The sequence below is a fragment of the Durio zibethinus genome, chromosome 6 (assembly GCF_047325235.1).
Source record: "Durio zibethinus cultivar Kanyao isolate XHJ-2024 chromosome 6, ASM4732523v1, whole genome shotgun sequence".
NCBI lineage: Eukaryota > Viridiplantae > Streptophyta > Magnoliopsida > Malvales > Malvaceae > Durio > Durio zibethinus.
Genome location: NC_143167.1, coordinates 34,329,427 through 34,349,025, shown reverse-complemented (window position 1 = coordinate 34,349,025; position 19,599 = coordinate 34,329,427). Strand labels below are relative to the sequence as shown.

Sequence of the window (19,599 nt, the reverse complement as noted above, 5' to 3'; positions counted from 1 at the left end):
AAATTTATCAAAATTTTATACAAAATTTATATTTATAAATAATAAATTCCTACATAATTTATTATTACAGTTGAATAATTATCATGTATAACATACTACTTTTGCATTAATGTTTTCGTTTGGAAGTGGGGGGCGGGCGCAAGATTGGTTAGGCAGGGAATAAGGATAAAGGTTGACTTAGGAACAAATCATGATGCGTAGTAGGCTATTTGATGGGCAATGGAAATGCCGCCACATGCTTTTGCAGGTAGGCCTCACCGTCCTTACTCTCACATTCTTACCCCTTTTAGTGCCCACAGCTTCGGATCCTAATCAACCCTTTCTGCTATTAATTATTCTTCCTAAGTTTAGTACCCACAGATCTTATTGGCTTGTCTCATCCATCCAACTCTGCCAACAGATTATTTCTTTTTGTCATTGTTGTCAATGTCATAACATTTTTTCACTATAGTTCATTTCATTTGCAGTAGATTCTGCGTAGTTCTTGACTTCTCCATGTGTAGAATGAAATTAGCAAGCAAATTTATCTGTAAAGAGCATAAGATGTAAATGGTTCAACAAGATCCCTAGCGTCATAACATCAATTTGAACTGTTCATCTGGAAAGCCCCAAGACAATCGTTCCATGTAAAAGTAATAAACCAAATTTCTAACTGTATCAACGATTTTTCATCTTCAAGAAGCAGGTAAGCTTCCACATGAATGGCTCACTTTACACAACAAACATGTAACTAGCAAGAGATTCTGCTGTCCGATAACTTCAGGTAGATACTACAAAATGATGACTACAAAGGCAAGTATGGGCTACATTTCATTGAATAAGAGTTTCCAATTGTTCATTGAATCTCAAATGAAGTGCAAATGGGTTGTCTTTAAAGAAAATTGTAGTATATTACAACATCCACCACTTTTAGAGAACATGAAATCACTGCCAAAGCACATTAAATGAGCCTCTGAGGATCAAAATTTGGATTCTAGTGATTTTGTATAGGTGAGATTACATCATTTAATGGACTTGTGCACCAATTTTTCTTGCTACATGCTCCAAAAAACAATGGATAGCATATTGGAGATAGTTGGTAGCTTACACTAGAAGCCTATACAATGGCGAAAGAATTCCAAAAAACAGGCACTTAGAGACCAAGTTTGACAGATCTATTGGATGAGTTGATATAATGCAAAATAAACGTGCAAGTATTGACCAGGCTGATACAAATGAAGAGAGCTCTGGAGAGAATTGATCTGGAGGAGCAGTTGCCGGAGGCTTTTCCACAATTGCCTCCAAAAGCTCATAAAAGCTAGGCCAGCTTTGCTGATCTTCCGATCGCATATACGGGAAACATCCAATAGCACACTCAAGCACTACCATACCCTAACTCCAAATATTTCACTGCTATAGTCGTAACAGCTCCCACTTGAGGATATCCAATCTTCGTGAGGATAAACACATTGAGTGTGTTACAAAAGCAAATGAAATAGCTAATCACAAGCAAATGAATTATGAAGTGAATGACAAAAACAAAAGTGTTACAAATTGATTTGAACAGTGTGGAGACTCCTCATACTGACATGTAGTTGTAAGTCCCTACAAATGTATTTCATAGTGGCCCATGGAACTAGCTTGCGTTGTGCTGACACCAAAATCAGCTGATCTTCACTTCACCTTTATGGTTTACCAGTGTGTATCAGTATTACATGCCTTTCATGGTGCAAATATACAAGACCTTGTAGGACCTGAAATATAAAGACTCATGAAGAAGAGACTTGTTTTGCTTTTGCTAGGACATTTGTTGAGTCATTTATGAAATTTCAATTCACAAGAAGGAAGAAAACCTGCTTAACACAACTGCAAGATATGGTTCAAGAATTGTTTTAACCTGTCTGATCACATCACCCAGAGATCAACGGTCCATGTTTTCTACGACAAGAGTTATAGAAAGAATGGTTAGGCCCTGCACAATTTGCTTGCGAATCTCTTCTTGTATGTTCATTTGGATGACCTGCATCGAAACAGAGCAAATGCGATGGAGAATATAAGCCGATCAAGCCGTATACTTTGATACTAGAAGCGATTTCTAGTGAATTAAAAATCGAAGCAATCTCGAAATATGCTTAAGGAATAGAAAAAATAAAGAAGAAAAACTTGCAGGAAAGAAGAGATTGGGGTTGGAACAGACAGCTTCAGTTGCTTCAATGGTTTCTTGCTCTTCATTTTCTTTACGTATAGTAACTGTTCGGTTAGGGGTTTTATATCGGACTCTTCAGAAGAAAAGAGAGTTAAGACTGTTTTTTTTTTTTTTTTTTTCTGCTTGGTTAGTGAGAAAGTGAAAAAGAAGTCGTTATAAATTCAAAGGGGAAAGACCGCTTAAAAAATTAACTCAATTTCTTAGTTCAATTTGTCACATTTGGAATTTTCCGTCTCCCCATATAAGAAATATAAAAAGAGATTTTCAAACATGAAACCGCAACTTTGTACCACGATCTACGTGGTATTATGTTCCATCTAGGTTTTAATTGTTTTTTTTAGAAAAGGAAAAAAAAATGATAAACATGACATTGTCGCATGCAAGAAAAAAAAAAAGAAGAAAAAGTCAGAAATAGTGGAGGAGATTTTTGTTGCAATGAATTTGTTGGCTATTTTTGTAAGTACGAGTTAATGGGCACTGGCAACAATATAAATATATATATATATATATTATACATAAATCAAAAGAAAAAGAAAATAGTTTGGGGAATTGGGAACAGAAGAACACAGAAGAGAACAAACATGCCCAAGGACACGCAGCGGAATCGAGATGCTTTTCTTAACAGAAATTCATTAAAACAATTGTCAAATCCGGTCCGAAAATACTGTCTCACTCTGACACAAACACACTCCCGTTCGTCAAAGCTCAGCCAGCCAAGCTTAGGTGCTCCTCTCTCTCACTGTCGAGCGAGCTCCCAGACAAAGGTTTTTTTTTTTTTTTTATTGCTTTGCATTTTGAGAAGAGTGTGAGAGAGAGAAACAAAGAAAGAAAAGTTCTTATTCTCTGGAAGAAGAACGTTGGAAGTTTTACAGACCCAAGTAAAACCCAGAGACTAAAGTGGAAGAGAAGAAGATTCTTTGGCTTTTTTTTTATATGAACAATGGCTTCAAGATTCAAGCTTGTCTTTGTAGTTTTTTTGTTGGTTCTGCTTTTCGGTATGCCCTCCTATCTTTGTCTTCTCTTCTCTTCACAGTGACTAACAGTGCCTCAGTTTCCGCTTTCTTTTCCTGAACTTGTTTTCTGAGCTAAAATTTTTTTGCTTTACTATTAACTATTTCTCTATTCATCTTTGCTTAGATCTTTGTTATTTTTCAGGCTTTAATCTCTGATTTTGAATACCCACATTTCTTTTGAGTAAAAATCTCAGCTTTTTTAAGCACTCTGCTTGTGCTTCATTCTTTTCTCTGATCAGTCGCTCTTTCTTAATAGTTTGTTGCCTATTTACTCTCTCCCTCAAATGGGTCTGTTTGTCCTTGTTTCGATTACTTGCTATTTGAGTTATCTAGCTCAGTCTTAATGTAACAAAATGGATTTAGTATCCAGGCAGTTATCCACTTGCATTTAAGATCATGCTATCAAGTAGGTAGGGCTTCAGTATCTAGGACTGCTAGATTGTGATGTTTTAGTCAGTGGACCCCTTGATGATCTTCTTTAGTTTATATCAACCATATATTGGCCACATTCCATGATGGAATGCTGAATCACGTGTCTGATTATTTCTAAGAAGAATTATTGGCCAAAAAAAATCTAAGAATTGACTACCTGAAATGGTTTTAAATCTTCCTTAATGTTTACTGAAATGAAGTCAAAAATGCTTTTGAACTTGAAAATCTTGTACCTTGAACGTTTGGATTTTTGGACAACATGATTTCTACAGACTAGGCAAACTTGTCTGGCAATGTATGGATACCATTCTTACTTCACCACATGCTTCTTGCTCAACGTGTTTTATTCTTTTCCTTGTTATCATCTCTCTTTCATGCTGATAGGAGATACGCTTAGACTCATTGGTCTTCTTGTAATACTTCATTTTGAGAGGATTGCCTGTAGCTACAAGCCAGCATTTTAAGTTGGCTTGAACTTATGCTTGATTGGCAAACTAAATTGGGTTAGCATTGAGATAGAGGTTTGGACTGTAATTGAATTTGAAAATCTTGTACGGCTAGAATTTTGGGGGGCTTTTTCCATTTTTTGTTTATGTATCTCCAGAAACTTGGTTACCAATGTAGCTTTATAATGGAGATTATTTTAGCATTTGGCTGCTGGAAGATTCCTTTTTGGGACATACTGTATAACATTTTTGCTGAAGCTATGCTGTAATTTAAGTCTTTGTTCTCTCTTTTCTTGGTCCTTCTTCTTCTTTAATCATATTGTATCATTTGTGTTATATGAGAATTTCTACTTGCTCATCTTCCATCTTCCTGTAAGGTTGCTCAGTTGATTTGGCAATTAAACTTGGTAAAATAGCTAGTTGAGGACTATACCTGATGCCAATTTCTATGGCAGATTTCTGCAGGGGAAGCATGGTTGGAGTTTGCTATGGAAGGAATGCTGATGATCTTCCAACACCTGATAAAGTTGCACAATTGGTTCAACTTCACAACATTAAATACCTCAGGATTTATGATTCTAATATCCAAGTGCTGAAGGCGTTTGCAAACACTGGCGTTGAACTTATTGTGGGAGTTTCAAATTCAGACTTGCTAGCATTTTCCCAGTTCCAATCAAATGCAGATTCCTGGCTAAAGAATAGCATCCTTCCATACTATCCAGCCACAAAGATCACGTACATTACTGTAGGTCTTGAAGTCACAGAGAGCCCTGGTAATACCTCCGCCTTGGTTGTACCTGCTATGCATAATGTCCTCACAGCATTGAAAAAGGTTGGCCTGCACAAGAGGATTAAGGTTTCAAGTACCCATTCCCTAGGGATTCTATCCCGATCATTCCCACCTTCTGCTGGGGCTTTTAACAGCAGCCATGCATTTTTCTTGAAACCTATGTTGGAATTCCTAGCTGAGAACCAGTCACCTTTTATGATTGATTTATATCCTTATTATGCTTATAGAGATTCTCCAAACAATGTCTCCTTGGATTATGCTCTGTTTGAGTCATCGTCAGAAGTCATAGATCCAAACACCGGTCTACTTTACACAAACATGTTTGATGCCCAGATAGATGCTATTAATTTTGCCCTGATGGCTCTAAATTTCAGGACAATTAGGATAATGGTCACGGAAACTGGCTGGCCTTCCAAAGGTTCACCAAAAGAGAAGGCTGCTACTCCTGACAATGCCCAGACTTATAACACCAATTTAATTCGTCATGTTATTGCTGACTCTGGTACACCTGCCAAGCCTGGCGAAGAGCTAGATGTGTATATTTTCTCATTGTTTAATGAGAACAGGAAGCCTGGACTGGAATCAGAGAGAAACTGGGGTTTATTTTATCCAGATCAGACAAGTGTGTATAACCTGGACTTCACTGGAAAAGGTGCTGTTGATATGACACATGGTGCGAATGGTACCAATTCAAATGGAACAACCTGGTGCATCGCTTCTAGCAAGGCTTCTGAATCGGATTTACAGCATGCCCTAGATTGGGCTTGTGGTCCTGGAAATGTAGATTGCTCTGCCATTCAGCCTAGCCAGCCATGTTTTGAGCCAGATAATCTAGTTTCTCATGCCTCTTTCGCATTCAACAGTTACTACCAGCAAAATGGGGCTAGTGATGTTGCATGCAGTTTTGGAGGAAATGGAGTTAAAGTTGATAAGGATCCTAGTAAGTCTATAATTTTATGCAGAATCTGACAAGATTGCATAACACATGCTTATTCCTTCCTCTTATACCAACTGAGGTGCTCGGTGTTAATCTTAGCTTAAGTGAACTAATTTTTCAAACCATATTTGATTTAACAAACTACAACTTTGCTCCAATGTGCCTGTACTCAGGTGATACTATAAATCGTCATTTACCTTTTAGTTAATCTATCTTTAACAGCTTAGTTGGGCATGATTTTTGAAGTCTAAAAACTAGCAGTATCTGTTTGTTGATTAGATTTCTTCAGTGTTGATGGTGTCATTTAGAATCCTGTTCTGGAATGATCTTGCTTGACAAGAAACTTATCTCTTTAATTATTTGTGCAGGCTATGATAAATGCATCTATCTGACCTCTAGAGGGTAAGTACAGATTCTGAAACATCTCATGTATCATAGCTCCTTTTTTATTGTTATATTTCAGTACAATCCTGCTTCCTTTAATTTGATTTCATCTTTGGACACTCGTTATAGAATGTACTAAAGTAATTCTTGTGAAATGATCATGCAGGTTCAACAAAACAGCAGCAAGTAATATGACTGCCATTGCTAGTACTTCTTCCTCCACACGTACTGAAGTTTGTGCATGGATTGCTGGTTTCTTTCTGACGACATTATTCCCTTTTTTATTTTGAACCTGGGCAATGTGTTAGATGCACATCAATTTGAAGACAGATGAGAAGTCTGACACGTATATGAAGTTAGCCCTCACAAGATGAGAGAGATGTATTCAAGAAAATTGTGGTGGCGAACAATTTGCAGCTGCCTCTAGTTTTTGTATGGTATTGGTTGTGCTGATGAGATCCTGTAAAACGAGAATGTGTATTATGCTGTCCATTGCTGCTGCTGCTTGTTTTAAATGTGGTGCGATTTCTGTATCCTGTTAAGGCCAAGGGGGTCTTTCTTTCTCATCCGAATATTTTATATTAATTCCACTACCTCACGTAACATTCTTAAAGTTTGTTAATTTAACCCTCTACATAACAATCACATTGCCCCAGCTAACAAGTTTAAATTTTGAATGGATGCTGATCTTGATTCTCATTGCCATACGACAAAATCATCCAACTTGACGATATTGATGTAAATTAAAAAAAGAAGGGCATCTTTTATCTCTATGAATAAATTCAACACCGCAATTGGCCAAGGCATGCTGCTAGTGCTACCGTCCTCGCAAACCTATATATTCTCATTCCCTAGAAATTTGAAGGTGCTATGAGATTCCGAATATTAAATCTTCAACGGCAATCCGGTCCGTACCATTTTGGGTGCTTATCCTGTCTCATTCTATAAGGAGAATAGCCATTTGAGAGGATTGAATATTCGTCAGTTAAACAAGCAAGTCCTTCTCTAATCGCCTCCGCTACCAACTAGGCAGTTAGCAAGCAGCACATGCACCACCATATGAAAGCATTATCCATCTTCACAACCCAAACTAGTTTTAACAAAGTAAGGATTATGTCGAAGCAACATAAACTACCAAGCCATAGATATCATTCACTTGTACCCATAAAAATGTAATTGCAAGACTCAAAATGGGTGAAGCTAGGATTCGATTTGTTTCGCTGCACTTAATATCGGAAGGAACAAGTTTCAACCCTTGCACACAGACCACCAAATACCCTTATTTTCGCCACCCGAACCAAAAACAACAAGCGTCAAATGATCACACACAGGTTTTCTTCCAGTCAGATTTATATAGTCTTAATGCTTTTTGCAGGAAACATAAGATTAAAAGAATGAACTTGGTCAATTGTCCTCCGCCGAGAGGACCTCTTGGTTTAGTGACTAACAAAGCTTTATTAAAACATAGAGATCCTGGTTTCGAGCCAAGATTTCCTCCCCTTTCTCCCTTGTAAGAGTTATACCCTCACCTGAACCAAAAACCCAAAAAAGAACTTGGCCAATTAATTTACCAAATCCACTAGAAAATCCATTGAAATGTAGACAAAGTATCTCACTTGACAATCTTGATAATACCATCCATCAAACAAGTACAGAAACAACGCAATAGATCATAAGCATCACTATTACAAACACCAAGCCTTTTGTTTCTGGAAAAGGTTCCCCGTGACTTTAATACTAGTAATACTATTATTTAGCTGCACGCCAACCATTAACACAGGAGGTGGCAGATGCACATTTGTATAGAAGCCAAGAAGAATTGCAACAAATAAGGCACACCAAAGAGATCAAAGACCCTGATCAATGAGATAATCACCAAGCCTTTCAACAATCATGTTGCACTGACCCGGAGTCATTGGTTCATCATAGATTCCAATGATCAAGGCCAGGTTGGTCTTTTTAACAGTAACACCTCCAGGTCCCTGAAATTAAAATGACAAAGGCTCAGAATACAACCAAGACTTGAAACCAAAAGTATTAGACAGTGGCTGATAGTTATGCAGTAGTGGCTGTATATCCCTCATAGCCCCTCCTTTCCTTCCTCGAAGTGTCTCTGTCTGAAGAAATGCACTCCCTCGGGAATCTCAGGGTAGGGGGGCACAAGATAACAGCTGCACAGAAAAAAATAACAGCAAAAGCCAAGTGCAAACCAAATACATATGAGAGCACAGCATCAATGTACCCAATCTTGAGTAGCTAATCAGAAGTAATATCACTTCGCAATGAGCATAAGTGCTGCATGAGTTTGCAAATGAAGTTTGGGTTTTCACCCAAAAAGAAAAAAAAAAAAGAAATTCAGTGCAATATAGGTTTTTCTTTTTTTATCATACTAGAAATTACACTCAGAACAAAATGTATGAATGACAAATCTATTTGCATTAAACATAATGTAAAAGAATGCTTGTGAACATGAGATTTTTCAGTCTCATAAACAAAATAAAACTCAGAACAGATGGAGAACATCACCTTCTTCCCTCGAATAACAGCTCCTGCTTCACCTTGGATCACCATGTATTTTGTACCACCAAGGTACAACCCAGTTGGGGCAAGTGATCCAGGTTCAGCAAAATCATTCATGATGCCATTGATTTCTTCTTGCTTGAACTGAAATAAACATAAAACCGAGAAGCAATAAGCACATGTTGATCAGAAAGGGAAAAAACCGTAAACTTTCACTGTTTAAATCCAAAGAAAAAAAAAATCCTATCTTTAAAAACAAAATATACAGGATTAGTAGTATTCAAAACATTTATCTCTCTAATTACTTCTATCATCATTGCTAAAATTATGGTCATTTGCACAGATTCATTATCAAAACTTCATTTCATTTGATCCAAATCATATAGATGATGCTTAATACTTATAAAACTAAGAAATAGAAACAAACCCAGAAATCATATAGATTTTCCAAACATGAAAAGGAAAATCGATCAATACCTCATGCAACATAAACTAATAAATCATAGCAAAAAAAACCCAACTTGAACTTTCAAGAAGAGAAAAAAAACCAGCAAAGAGTGAACAAATATGAATCCTTTCGGAGCAAATCAGATCAGCTAATAAATCATGCAAGGAGTATTCAATCGTAAGAATCAGATCTCCTTACCCAAAGCTTGAAATGTTATTACTATTTGGAAAATCTAAACCAAAAGAAAAAAAAGGAAGAGTTACAAGGGTAAGAAAACAACCGGAGGAAAATTGGAGCTCTGGGCCCAAACGCTGCCGTCTTGGCCGATGATGGCGGCGGCAGAGAGATGGTTGCCTTCGATTTCACACATCAAGTGATCATCTACATACGCTTGCCACGACATCTTCTTCTCCTTCTTCTTCCTGTACTTCTGCGTATTTCTCTTTGATGAGTTTGAGAGAAAGGAGAAAAACAAGTCAGAGAAAGTGTTTTGACTGCAGGGGCAAAGGCAAAGCTGATGCAAGGGAGAGACACGCAGATATAGCGTTGAAATAACGAGATCTGGTACGCTACTATTTTTTTCCTCTACCTTTTTCCTTACCTTTTTTCATTTTTCTCTTTGGGCCACAATTCCCTTTTTCCTAATATGGCACAAATTAAAAAAAAAAAAAAAAAAAAAGCCCACAAAATGTGGGATATTACAATAGAAATAGGGTGGATTTATACTTTTATTCTTTTTTTTTTGTAAAAAAAAAAGTAAAATTTAATTTGGTATTTTGTTTCTTCTTTTCAAAAAAAGAAAAAAAGTACGGGGAATTGATTATGTTATATATGCAGCATTAACTTTATCAACATCTACGAGTAATTTTAGATATTAAATTATGAATATAAGCTATTGATAAAAAGAAAAAAAAAATACCACTACACGTAGAATTGAAGATTATATAAAAATACCTCGCTAAAAATTAACATAGAAGATATGAAATATTGTTTTAGTTTTATATTCTTCCTGTTCTTACATATATCTGTCCTTGATAAGAATTATACATCTCCCAAGAAGTGATGAAAGCAATCTTTCCCCTTTACCATTATTTGCTACTTTAGATAGATAGATAGAGAGAGAGAGAATTATTAATTATATTTAAAAGCAATTGGAAATAGTTGTGGGCAAACAAAAAGAAGCACAGCTAAGCATCTTTATCCAAAGGCAAATGATTAAGGAAAAAGAGAAAAAGGAAATCAAGCTCATTTTAGCTCTAATTGTTCCCCATGGCATTCAAGTTCAAATTTAGATATACATATTTATATATATTTTTTATCATAATTTATACCCACAATTTTGTAGCCATTCCAACAAAAGGGAAAACATTGAGAATCTCTTCAGCTTTTCTTTTGTACCAAATCACTTTTTCAGACCTTTCTTTGTTTGAACCTACTTTTTTTTTTGCTATCTTTAGCTAAAGGATTTACTACCCATCACTGTCCATAGGATAGATCATATCATACATTGGTTTTGTTTGGTTGAATTTATGGATATTCATATTCCTCATATGCCCAAATGCATGGACCTCAACTTGCAATGCTTCCGGGGTCCATTTCTTTCTTGAAAAAATAAATCCCATTATCATGGTTTTTTATATACTGAAACTATTTTTTATGCCGATAAAGCATTTCATAATGATACATGGAATACAAATATATATATATATTTAAATGATTTTGCTCATTTTAAAAATTTAAATATAAATTACATAGATCCCGAAACCAAACACGAATCCTCAGTTTAATATCAAAATCAACAGCTTTCTCTTTTCTTACTCTTACCATGCAGCAAATCGTCTATTTTTTGGAAAGCTGCAAATCCTTTTTTCTTCAAAGAAAAAATTGATAAGAATTGCAAAATGAACTTTGCAAAAAAAAATAAATAAATAAGTGTTAGTTTACGTAAGCATGCCATATTTTTCGCATGGTTTAAATTAATTTTATAATATTATAAAACTATTTTATAATGAATGAAAAAACAAATTGAATTTAATCTGATCAAGATTTATATACATCTAGGGATAATAAAAAAAAAGTTATGCAAATGAAATAATGAATCCATCTATATTTTATATAAATAAGACCATATTAACCTTTTTTTATAAATTTTTATCACAATATTATTATATATTTTTATGAATATTATTATGTGCGTAGCATGCGCACAAATTTTATTTCAATTTTGTTACAAAAATACAAATACTAAAAGTTATTTTGCAAATAAAATGAATTATGAAATTACGTTTTAACTTGGATCCAAAGTCCAAACCGCAGATCATTCGAGGCATTTGAGCCAAGGAGACGCTAAGCCTCTTTAAGAAAATTAATTTTCATTGAGGAATGTGCATATTGTGAATAAGCCCTTGCAGCCAGCTGTAAAGAAGATTGTGATTGCTGCTGATTTTTTTATGAGCATAGCAATTGGGTATTGGTGGGCCTCCATGTTTCAATGTTTCTTTTATTACATTTTGGGAAAATATTTTTCCATTTCTCTCAGATATACTGTGGAAGAGGGGGGTAGCTAGCTTTCACATTATCTTCAGAAGTCAGAACAAAATGACAGAAAAAATTTGCATTGATATTCAGAAAACAAGTGGCAATCAAGGAACCTGAAATCTGATTCTCTCATTCACAAAGAAAAAGGGCATATTCAAACGTTCATTATAAGGGGAAAAATTTTAATGGCAACAAACACTGCCAAAAAAGAAAAAAAGATCTTGCAACCACTGATGGGGATTACCAACAAAACCCAAAAAAAGCAACAAAAAAGCAGATATGGTGAAGGAAGCAAGTCAATCAACCAAGTCCAAATGCCAATCAAACATAGCTTTCAATGGGATAAGATGCAAATTACTTGGAACCCAAAACTTAAAAATGAAAAAGGCATTGAATTTTGAAGCTAGGTCGACTACAGGCCCTGATCAGCAAGATAATCACCCAACCTCTCAACAACCATGTTGCATTGTCCTGGAGTCACTGGTTCTTCATAGATGCCAAACACAAGAGCTTGTCCAGTTTTCTTAACAGTGATCCCTCCTGATCCCTGCCCAAATTAAACGTACACAGTTTTCCAATTAAAATATTCAGCGCAAGTGGTAAGGATGAGACTAAATTTGAACACAAATTATTATATATTAGTAATTTCAAGTCGAAATACTTTGTATATGAGTATAATAAAGCATCACCTTTTTTCCACGAATGACAGCACCAGGCTCACCCTGAATGACCATATACTTGGTGCCACCAAGGTGTAAGCCTGTAGGGGCAAGGTGGCCCGGTTCGTCAAAATCTTTCATGATGTCACTGATCTCATTAGGCTTGCACTGCAAACAAGACAAAGGGATTAAACCAGACACCAATCATATAACCAGATGGTGATGATCAGAATTCAGAGCAATGCAATATTATCAAGTGAATCAGATCAGATCAAATAAGAAAAAAGAAAACAGGGTGACATAATTAATGTGATATGATCACCTGAGGGAAGGCAGAGCTCTGAGCCCAGACACTTCCATCATGGCCAATGATAGCAGCGGCAGAAAGGTGCTGGCCTTGGCCATCGATGTCACACATCAAGTGCTCATCTACGTAAGTTTGCCACGACATTTTTCTTCGCTGTAAGTTGGCTTTATTTACTAAGAGATGTTGGGATTTTTGCTTGCGTTAAAGTGGTATTGGGAGCAATATTGAAAGGGAGATTCAAGTTTGGTAATGGTGAAGGATGAAGGGGGAGAGGGACAATAAATAAGGAAGCGAAGAATAAGGTAGGGAAGGCTTTGAAAAAGCTGATTTGATGATTTCTCAGCCGTCCATGTTGCTCCTTTTCATTACTGCCATTCACGTCCGCCTTTATTTTAGCACCCACAGCCCCAATGACCCTCCCCTCCCAATCCCATTCCCAGCTCCTTTTTTGTTCTGTTTCCTTTGCTCTCTCGCCTTTCACGTGTCGTATTGCCCAGTCTTTTCTTCTATTTTTGCGTGTATGGCATTTGCACTTGTGCCTAATAAATTTGTAAATGTTTACGAAATGTACTCCATACGGAGTAACTTTGTTGTTGCTTGAAACAATGTTAGTTTATGATTATTTCACAACAAATTTTGAAGAACTAAAAGGCAAATATAAAAATACGCAACAAAAGTGATAACATGCAAATAAAGTTTTGATCGGAAGGAAATAAATGATTCTAGCATTCTTAGTTCAAAATATCACTAAAACATTTGGATTTGTTTCAGATATTTATAGTCAATTCCCCCAAGGAAATTACATGAATAGGCAGGACCTATTTGAATAATTCCTTCGTTATGGGCTGTTATTAAACACTTTGCTTCTTTGTTAGTGGCATCATCTGAAAAGAGCAAAAATATCAAATGGCGAGGTCGTTGAGATGATAACAGGTAAATCTTCATGATGTATTTGAGCCAGGTGATATCAGAAAGTAAAGCAATCATCCATTTAGCCGATATGATCTTCCGCTGAAGGCCACACCTGTTGATCTATCAGGCTGAGCAGCAGCACGACTGCTTGGCTGGGCTGGAGCTCCTATTCTCCACCTTTCAACTAGTTTGTGTCTATGTAACAGTAGCAGTCAAGGAAAATACCACCAACAAACCATTTTAAAAAAGGGTAAAAACGAAAGAAACTGATGTTTTTATGGAGTAAATGTCATCATTAGCCTATGACGTTTTCACAAAGTTTCATTTTCATCCACAACGTTTGGAATTTGTCAAAATTTATATCTATCCCTCAACATACCTTTAAGATTTGGCCGAAATGCACCACATGTATGTCCACCAAAGTGCCACAAGGCAAATTTAGTTCATATTCCATCCAAATTTTAACAGAGCATTGATGGATTAATTGATTTGGAACAAATTCTAAAGATCACAGATGAAATAAATATTATGAAAAAATCAATGACTAATTATACAATTTACCATCTTATGAGATATATCTATCAATAACAGAATAACTGAAAGATGGCATGCAAGGAGTTGATAAATCATATTGCATTTAGGGAAACACACACACGAAAAAAAAAAAAAAAATGCTAAACTGCTAAACATACTCTTCACCGCAAGTAAAAAGACAATGTAAGGATACACCCACAAAGGAGTCTTCAAGATGACCTTTCCAGTTGCCAGAGGATGCAACACTGTCAAGAAGTAATATAGATGTCCAGCAATGATTCCTAGCAGATCCGGAACGAGAGGTGCACCGAAAATAACATCCAATGCCAGCATTGCCCATGGTAGATAGAATGCCTAAAGCCACAAATATGGAAATAGTATGCATAGGAACTTAAAGTCTCAGCCCAGAAAGCTTACATAACAGATTATAGAATACCAATTCTATGTGCCAAAGTTACAATTAAGGTTACCTTAAGTGTCACAAGGCCATATATGTTGATTTGAGCATTTGGAAACTCTCTACTCCAGACATAAAGAAGCATGAAGACAAGAGATATCCCTAAGAAAGGGGTCCAGAAAATTGGGATTGCTGACAAAACCTAAAATCACAACAGGAGACAATGGATGGGAAAAATAATAAATGAAAAAAAAAAGACTGATGTTAGGATACACGTCCGATAATGTGGCACATTTTGTACATCAGTATTTACAAATGACAAGGAAAGGTGATCATTAGTTAAATCAGAAACCATTAGCACCACATGCTTTAAAAGGTGGTTGTTAGCAAAGATACGAGATGAAGACAATATTTCATCTTGATTAGCCCCTCATCACCACTGGAAACAAAAAATTTGAACCACCAGATTACAAAGTAGAATAAGAAGGAAAATGGTTTCACTCACCAATAATGAGAATGCACCAAATATCATCATCCACAAGAAATCAGCTGTCCGTCTCTCAAATGGTCCCTTCTCTAGTTGAACTCCATATCTTGCTCTGTACAATCATAAAAGATTGCCACAAGGAATAAGTGCTTAAAGCCTTGAAGTGTCAGTTTTGCAGACTTGCAGGTACCAAAGGACCATACCCATCTCAAACTAGGTTACAGAAATGACCGTAAGTTTTCAGTAAGTGATACTCACATCATTAAAAGGCGTATTCCAAAATTGATAGAAAATTTCCCAAGGAAAAAGAAATTTGTAATTAGCCTCCACACCTATAGAAATATGCAATGTTATAAGAGAATTCTCCTGATTAACTAAAAAAAAATACTAATACAATATTTATATACAAAATGAGATTTCACAATTTATATAGAGAATCAAACTTTAAACATAAAGATCTACCCTGATACAAGTTTTTGTCCTAGACGATACACAAATGCTATTTAAAAAGCCTGAAATAGAAATAATAAATCCACTTTAATTTATAAACAACTTTTCCCTGGGCAATATAATAACCATTTATTTTTCTTCTTCCTTTTTCCTTTTTTTCCTTGGATAATAAAAATAATACAATCACCTATAGGCTGCAAAATACAAGCAATAAACATAGGAACAACATTCCATGATCCACATTGAGAAAAACCATCTTCCATAAGAGAAAACTCGTAATCAAATGCTTTTTGAAAATTCTTAGAATCTAGAAACTACACATCTGTTCTTCTGAATCAAGCTTATATAAATTCCTACCTGAAAATACTTGAATACATATTTATATATCAACGCAATGTGATTAACATCATATAGTCCTAAGTGAAAGGCTGTAGTGGCCAATAAGCATGCAGTCCCGTAGAACTTGCTTATGGGTGGAAGAGAGTTATAAAATCTGAAACAGAGTGAACAAGCTAGTCAAAGAAAAGCAAAGAAAGAAAGAAATATATAATTAAAAAGTAATACTACTAATAAAAAACAATACATTTGAAATAAGCAGACTATCACAACTCATCAGAGAAACTATCATCACACAAATGAAAAAAAAAAAAAAAGTAGCCTAAACTAATTCTGCTATAATCAAAAGTATGGCTGCTCACTAGCTTATGCAGCTACTACTATCAAGTTGGAAAAGGATGGGAATTGAGAACAAGACCGTGGCCATCAGTTTGGAACAAATCATTGATGGTGGAGTACTCTAAAACTTTAACATGACAAAACAATAATGCTTTATCATGAGATTGTGCATTTAAGAGATCCTATGCTGCAAGAGACTATCTTATTTCACCATGAATAGCTTTTTTTTTTTTTTTTTGTAAATGGATTGTTATTGTAACAGTCACAATTAGCAGCATGACAAGCTATTCTGAAACACAATTGAAATGACATGGGAGGGCTTTGCCCCTCTGCCAACTTTCGTTTGACAGGATCAGACATATCAGATTTGACTCAACAATCAATGAAACAGACCAATAACATGATAACCTAATGAAAATTTCCAATATTTTTCTAAAGTGCAATCTTGTAAGTTGTACCCATCTTTTTGGACCAAAAGGAAAATTCCACAGATGGCATCCCTGATTCTTTAACACAGGGGAATAAATAACAAACTCCTATAAGATATTTTAGTTTGAGATTTTTTTGCATCTCTAAGCAAGCTTTGGGTTTGATAGGTTGTACATAATACTCATGTTATGAATCTATAAATCCTAAGTTGCTAAATACTAACACGACATATGAGTTAAACTAGACAAAACTACCAATTACACCAAAAAAATAAAGCCATGGAATCGAATAACAATTAACAAAATCCAGTTGAATGGGCAGAAGAAACAACTTGAAACGATAAAATTAGAAAAAGGAAAAAAGAAAAAAAAATCCAAGAAAGATTAATGGGACTTACTCAGCAGGTGAAGACATTGCAACCCCAAAAGAGAATTTCTCAAATGAGAAGAAAGTAGCCGAAGATCTCTTTACTTATTATTTTCTGCTTCGAGAAACAGCCAAAGAATTAGAAGAAGCTCGGGGTTTCGCCTAATTTGAGCAAGAAAGTTCTAAGGCTTGTGTCTAACTTCGCACGTGCTGCTGTGTAATGCAAATTGGGCGGAAGATGCGAAACTGGGGTCCTGGGCTGCTCGTACCGACCTAGGGATAGGAAACTTGGGTTTCAGAATAGCGAGCCAAGAAAGCAAGGCCCGATGGCATTGGGGTTTCTTTTCGGCCTAAATAGGGTCTTTGACTATCATCAATCAACCATCAAGAAAGGGGATAAGAGAATAATTGATGCATTCTATTGAAGCAATTATGATTTGGAATTCCGACAGTTGATTTTTTCATTTATAATCTTTTCCTAAAGTGACACAAGTCATTCCAGAAACAGCTTTCTTTTCACTATTTTCTTCACTTGTGTGCCCGACATGTTACATTCATTCACGGTACAAAAACCAAACCATCATCTCTCTTTTCTGTTTTCTCTGACACAATTATTCAACAATGTCAAGTAAAAGTTCCAACTTTAAACCTTGACAAGATTAAAAATGCAACAGTCCTGGAACCAACGTTGAATCGTAGTAGAATCTTTATTTTATCCACTCCAATTGTAGCATAGCCGATAAGTGATGATTAACAGGCAGTTCTTGAGAGAGAATTATCGATCTTAATTTGTTTAATAAGCAGCATAAGTTTTGTTTGACTTGCAACAAAATCAAAGCCAAGCCAAGATCATGATTTATAGTATAATTTACTGTGGTAGGTCCATATAGGGATGGTGGTGGAGAGGGACACCTCTCTTGCTGCTCAAAATCTGATTTTGAGATACACCCAAATGGCCGCTTGCCTGTCTTCCAACACCATGTTTTCTTCATGGCTGGTATATATATATATATATTAACAATAATGCTACCATTGGTTTGCCTCGATGGCTTTGCAATTTGCTTGGATCGAATAGAATCTCCCAAACACTTCCAGATTTTCTGTTTTCTCTCTCCAATCTCCCAATGGATCCGGGCAGCTAATTGGTTGACAACAAAAAAGAAAGGGAAAAACAAAGTGATTGTATTGTCCTGATGTGATGATTGGCAACCTTAAAAATTATTGTTGATACATACTCCATGTAATGTCTGATGTCTTCCTGAATATATATGTACATATTTTAATATTTTCGCTATTAAATTATTTGCTCTCGTTCGTAATGGAAATGGACAGCTAAAGATGAAGTCTGATAAAGTCTGTACGAATGAAGGTAGCATTATTCTTTTGGGTGACAATTAATGCTGTGTACTAGAAGAAAATTGGGTTTGCAGATGGATGTGAATCTTTTCCATGTATACATCGAAGAGTTAAAACATTTGTATAATTTGACAGGTGATAAGATGGACTGATGTCCTTCATAGATTGAAAACGAATCATCAAGAAGAAATGCTTGTGCTTAATGATGATAACATGAAAAGCGAACTGATAGAATTTCTTTCTTTCAATTAGATATAGTACTAGTTGTATTTTTTTTTATTCTAGAACAAGTAGTCGAAAAAACAGTGAAACAGCTGGGCAATGGGCCATAAATGGTAATCATTCATTACTTCTTTACCCTTTTCGTAAGTTATGAAAAGATATCCCCTTATCATTCCAGCACTATTTTACAAACTCCAGGATATAACCAATCATATCATGCCACGTCGCCTCTGCACGCATGCATGACACTCACATGAGCTGGCCATGTTCCAACATGGCCCATTGGATAGTCAGTCAACTTGGCCCCCTATTTCGCCTCTCAACCCAATTTTCTACAAGATAAACCTCTCTCTTCAACTGAGACTCTTTGCTTTGAAGATGCTCGTAGTAGACTTCAGCCTTTAATTTGGCAACACTGTTTGTTTTGAAGAAACTAGTATTGATGGAGACGGATTCGAACTTGACTTTAGGTACATGCAACTTGACTTTAGATACATGCATTAGATCGATACATGAAATATGCACTTAAATTCATTTGAGAAGCGAATTAATTAAGTCAAGACGAAATCTGAGATATAACTCCCTCCAAAGTAATTTCTCCAGCAAAGATGTTATGGTCTGAGGCTTGACCAGCTCGCTTGATGCTGAGAATGAACTGTAATAATGAGAGTGGATGGACCATGCATGGAAAGAGTTTGGTACCGTAGCAACGAAACAAAGATCATTTAGCGATAGACAGGGTTTCCAAAAACAATGGCGGATGCTACACCTACACGCTTGCCTCCCAGGCTCCAGCCACCCGAAAAATAGAAAGGCCCCCACTCCTCTTACGGAAGAATTAGTTGGCTCCTTTCGGACTTTGGAGAAATAAAGATAAAAGAAAGGGAGGAGGTTTGAAAAAGAAGCAAAAAATAAAGGTGAAATTATGAGAATTTTGACATGGTAACAATCATGTTGGGATTACCAAAAGATTGGGCTCCATGAAAGGTGGGGATAAAGGGTAAAAGTGCAGGTTGCATTGATCCAAGACCAACACTTTGGGTCATTATTTCTTTGTCTTTTTTAAGGTTAAAATTTCATCAAAAAAGTTTTTACCAAAAAAACAATACAAG

General features: G+C 35.9%; 4 protein-coding genes and 1 pseudogene across 5 annotated transcripts; 1 reads left to right on the top strand and 4 right to left on the bottom strand.

Moving 5' to 3' along the window:
* Positions 1–958: 958 nt before the first annotated feature.
* Positions 959–7,716, bottom strand: LOC111286155 (mitogen-activated protein kinase kinase 6 pseudogene; annotated as a pseudogene). Its single transcript, XR_016343268.1, has 3 exons — positions 4,510–7,716; positions 1,833–1,999; positions 959–1,733 (listed from the first exon to the last, which is right to left on the bottom strand). The product of XR_016343268.1 is annotated as a mitogen-activated protein kinase kinase 6 pseudogene (transcript).
* Positions 2,829–6,753, top strand: LOC111284549 (glucan endo-1,3-beta-glucosidase 13-like). The gene is made up of 4 exons (XM_022873234.2): positions 2,829–3,180; positions 4,532–5,806; positions 6,172–6,205; positions 6,354–6,753. The coding sequence occupies exons 1-4, from the start codon at positions 3,126–3,128 to the stop codon at positions 6,475–6,477; spliced, it is 1,488 nt and encodes a 495-aa protein (XP_022728969.2). The 5' UTR covers positions 2,829–3,125; the 3' UTR covers positions 6,478–6,753.
* A 37-nt stretch (positions 7,717–7,753) lies between the features above and the next one.
* On the bottom strand, positions 7,754–9,665 carry LOC111284550 (profilin-2). The gene is made up of 3 exons (XM_022873235.2): positions 9,436–9,665; positions 8,714–8,851; positions 7,754–8,169 (listed from the first exon to the last, which is right to left on the bottom strand). Exons 1-3 carry the CDS (start codon positions 9,556–9,558, stop codon positions 8,035–8,037), a joined length of 396 nt encoding a protein of 131 aa, XP_022728970.2. The 5' UTR covers positions 9,559–9,665; the 3' UTR covers positions 7,754–8,034.
* A 2,100-nt stretch (positions 9,666–11,765) lies between these two features.
* LOC111285287 (profilin-4) lies at positions 11,766–12,860 on the bottom strand. Its single transcript, XM_022874647.2, has 3 exons — positions 12,675–12,860; positions 12,383–12,520; positions 11,766–12,240 (listed from the first exon to the last, which is right to left on the bottom strand). Exons 1-3 carry the CDS (start codon positions 12,801–12,803, stop codon positions 12,106–12,108), a joined length of 402 nt encoding a protein of 133 aa, XP_022730382.1. The 5' UTR covers positions 12,804–12,860; the 3' UTR covers positions 11,766–12,105.
* A 476-nt stretch (positions 12,861–13,336) lies between these two features.
* LOC111285286 (derlin-1-like) lies at positions 13,337–17,097 on the bottom strand. Its single transcript, XM_022874646.2, has 7 exons — positions 16,941–17,097; positions 15,797–15,932; positions 15,248–15,321; positions 15,008–15,101; positions 14,576–14,704; positions 14,299–14,459; positions 13,337–13,766 (listed from the first exon to the last, which is right to left on the bottom strand). The coding sequence occupies exons 1-7, from the start codon at positions 16,955–16,957 to the stop codon at positions 13,643–13,645; spliced, it is 735 nt and encodes a 244-aa protein (XP_022730381.1). The 5' UTR covers positions 16,958–17,097; the 3' UTR covers positions 13,337–13,642.
* Between the last annotated feature and the right edge of the window lie 2,502 nt (positions 17,098–19,599).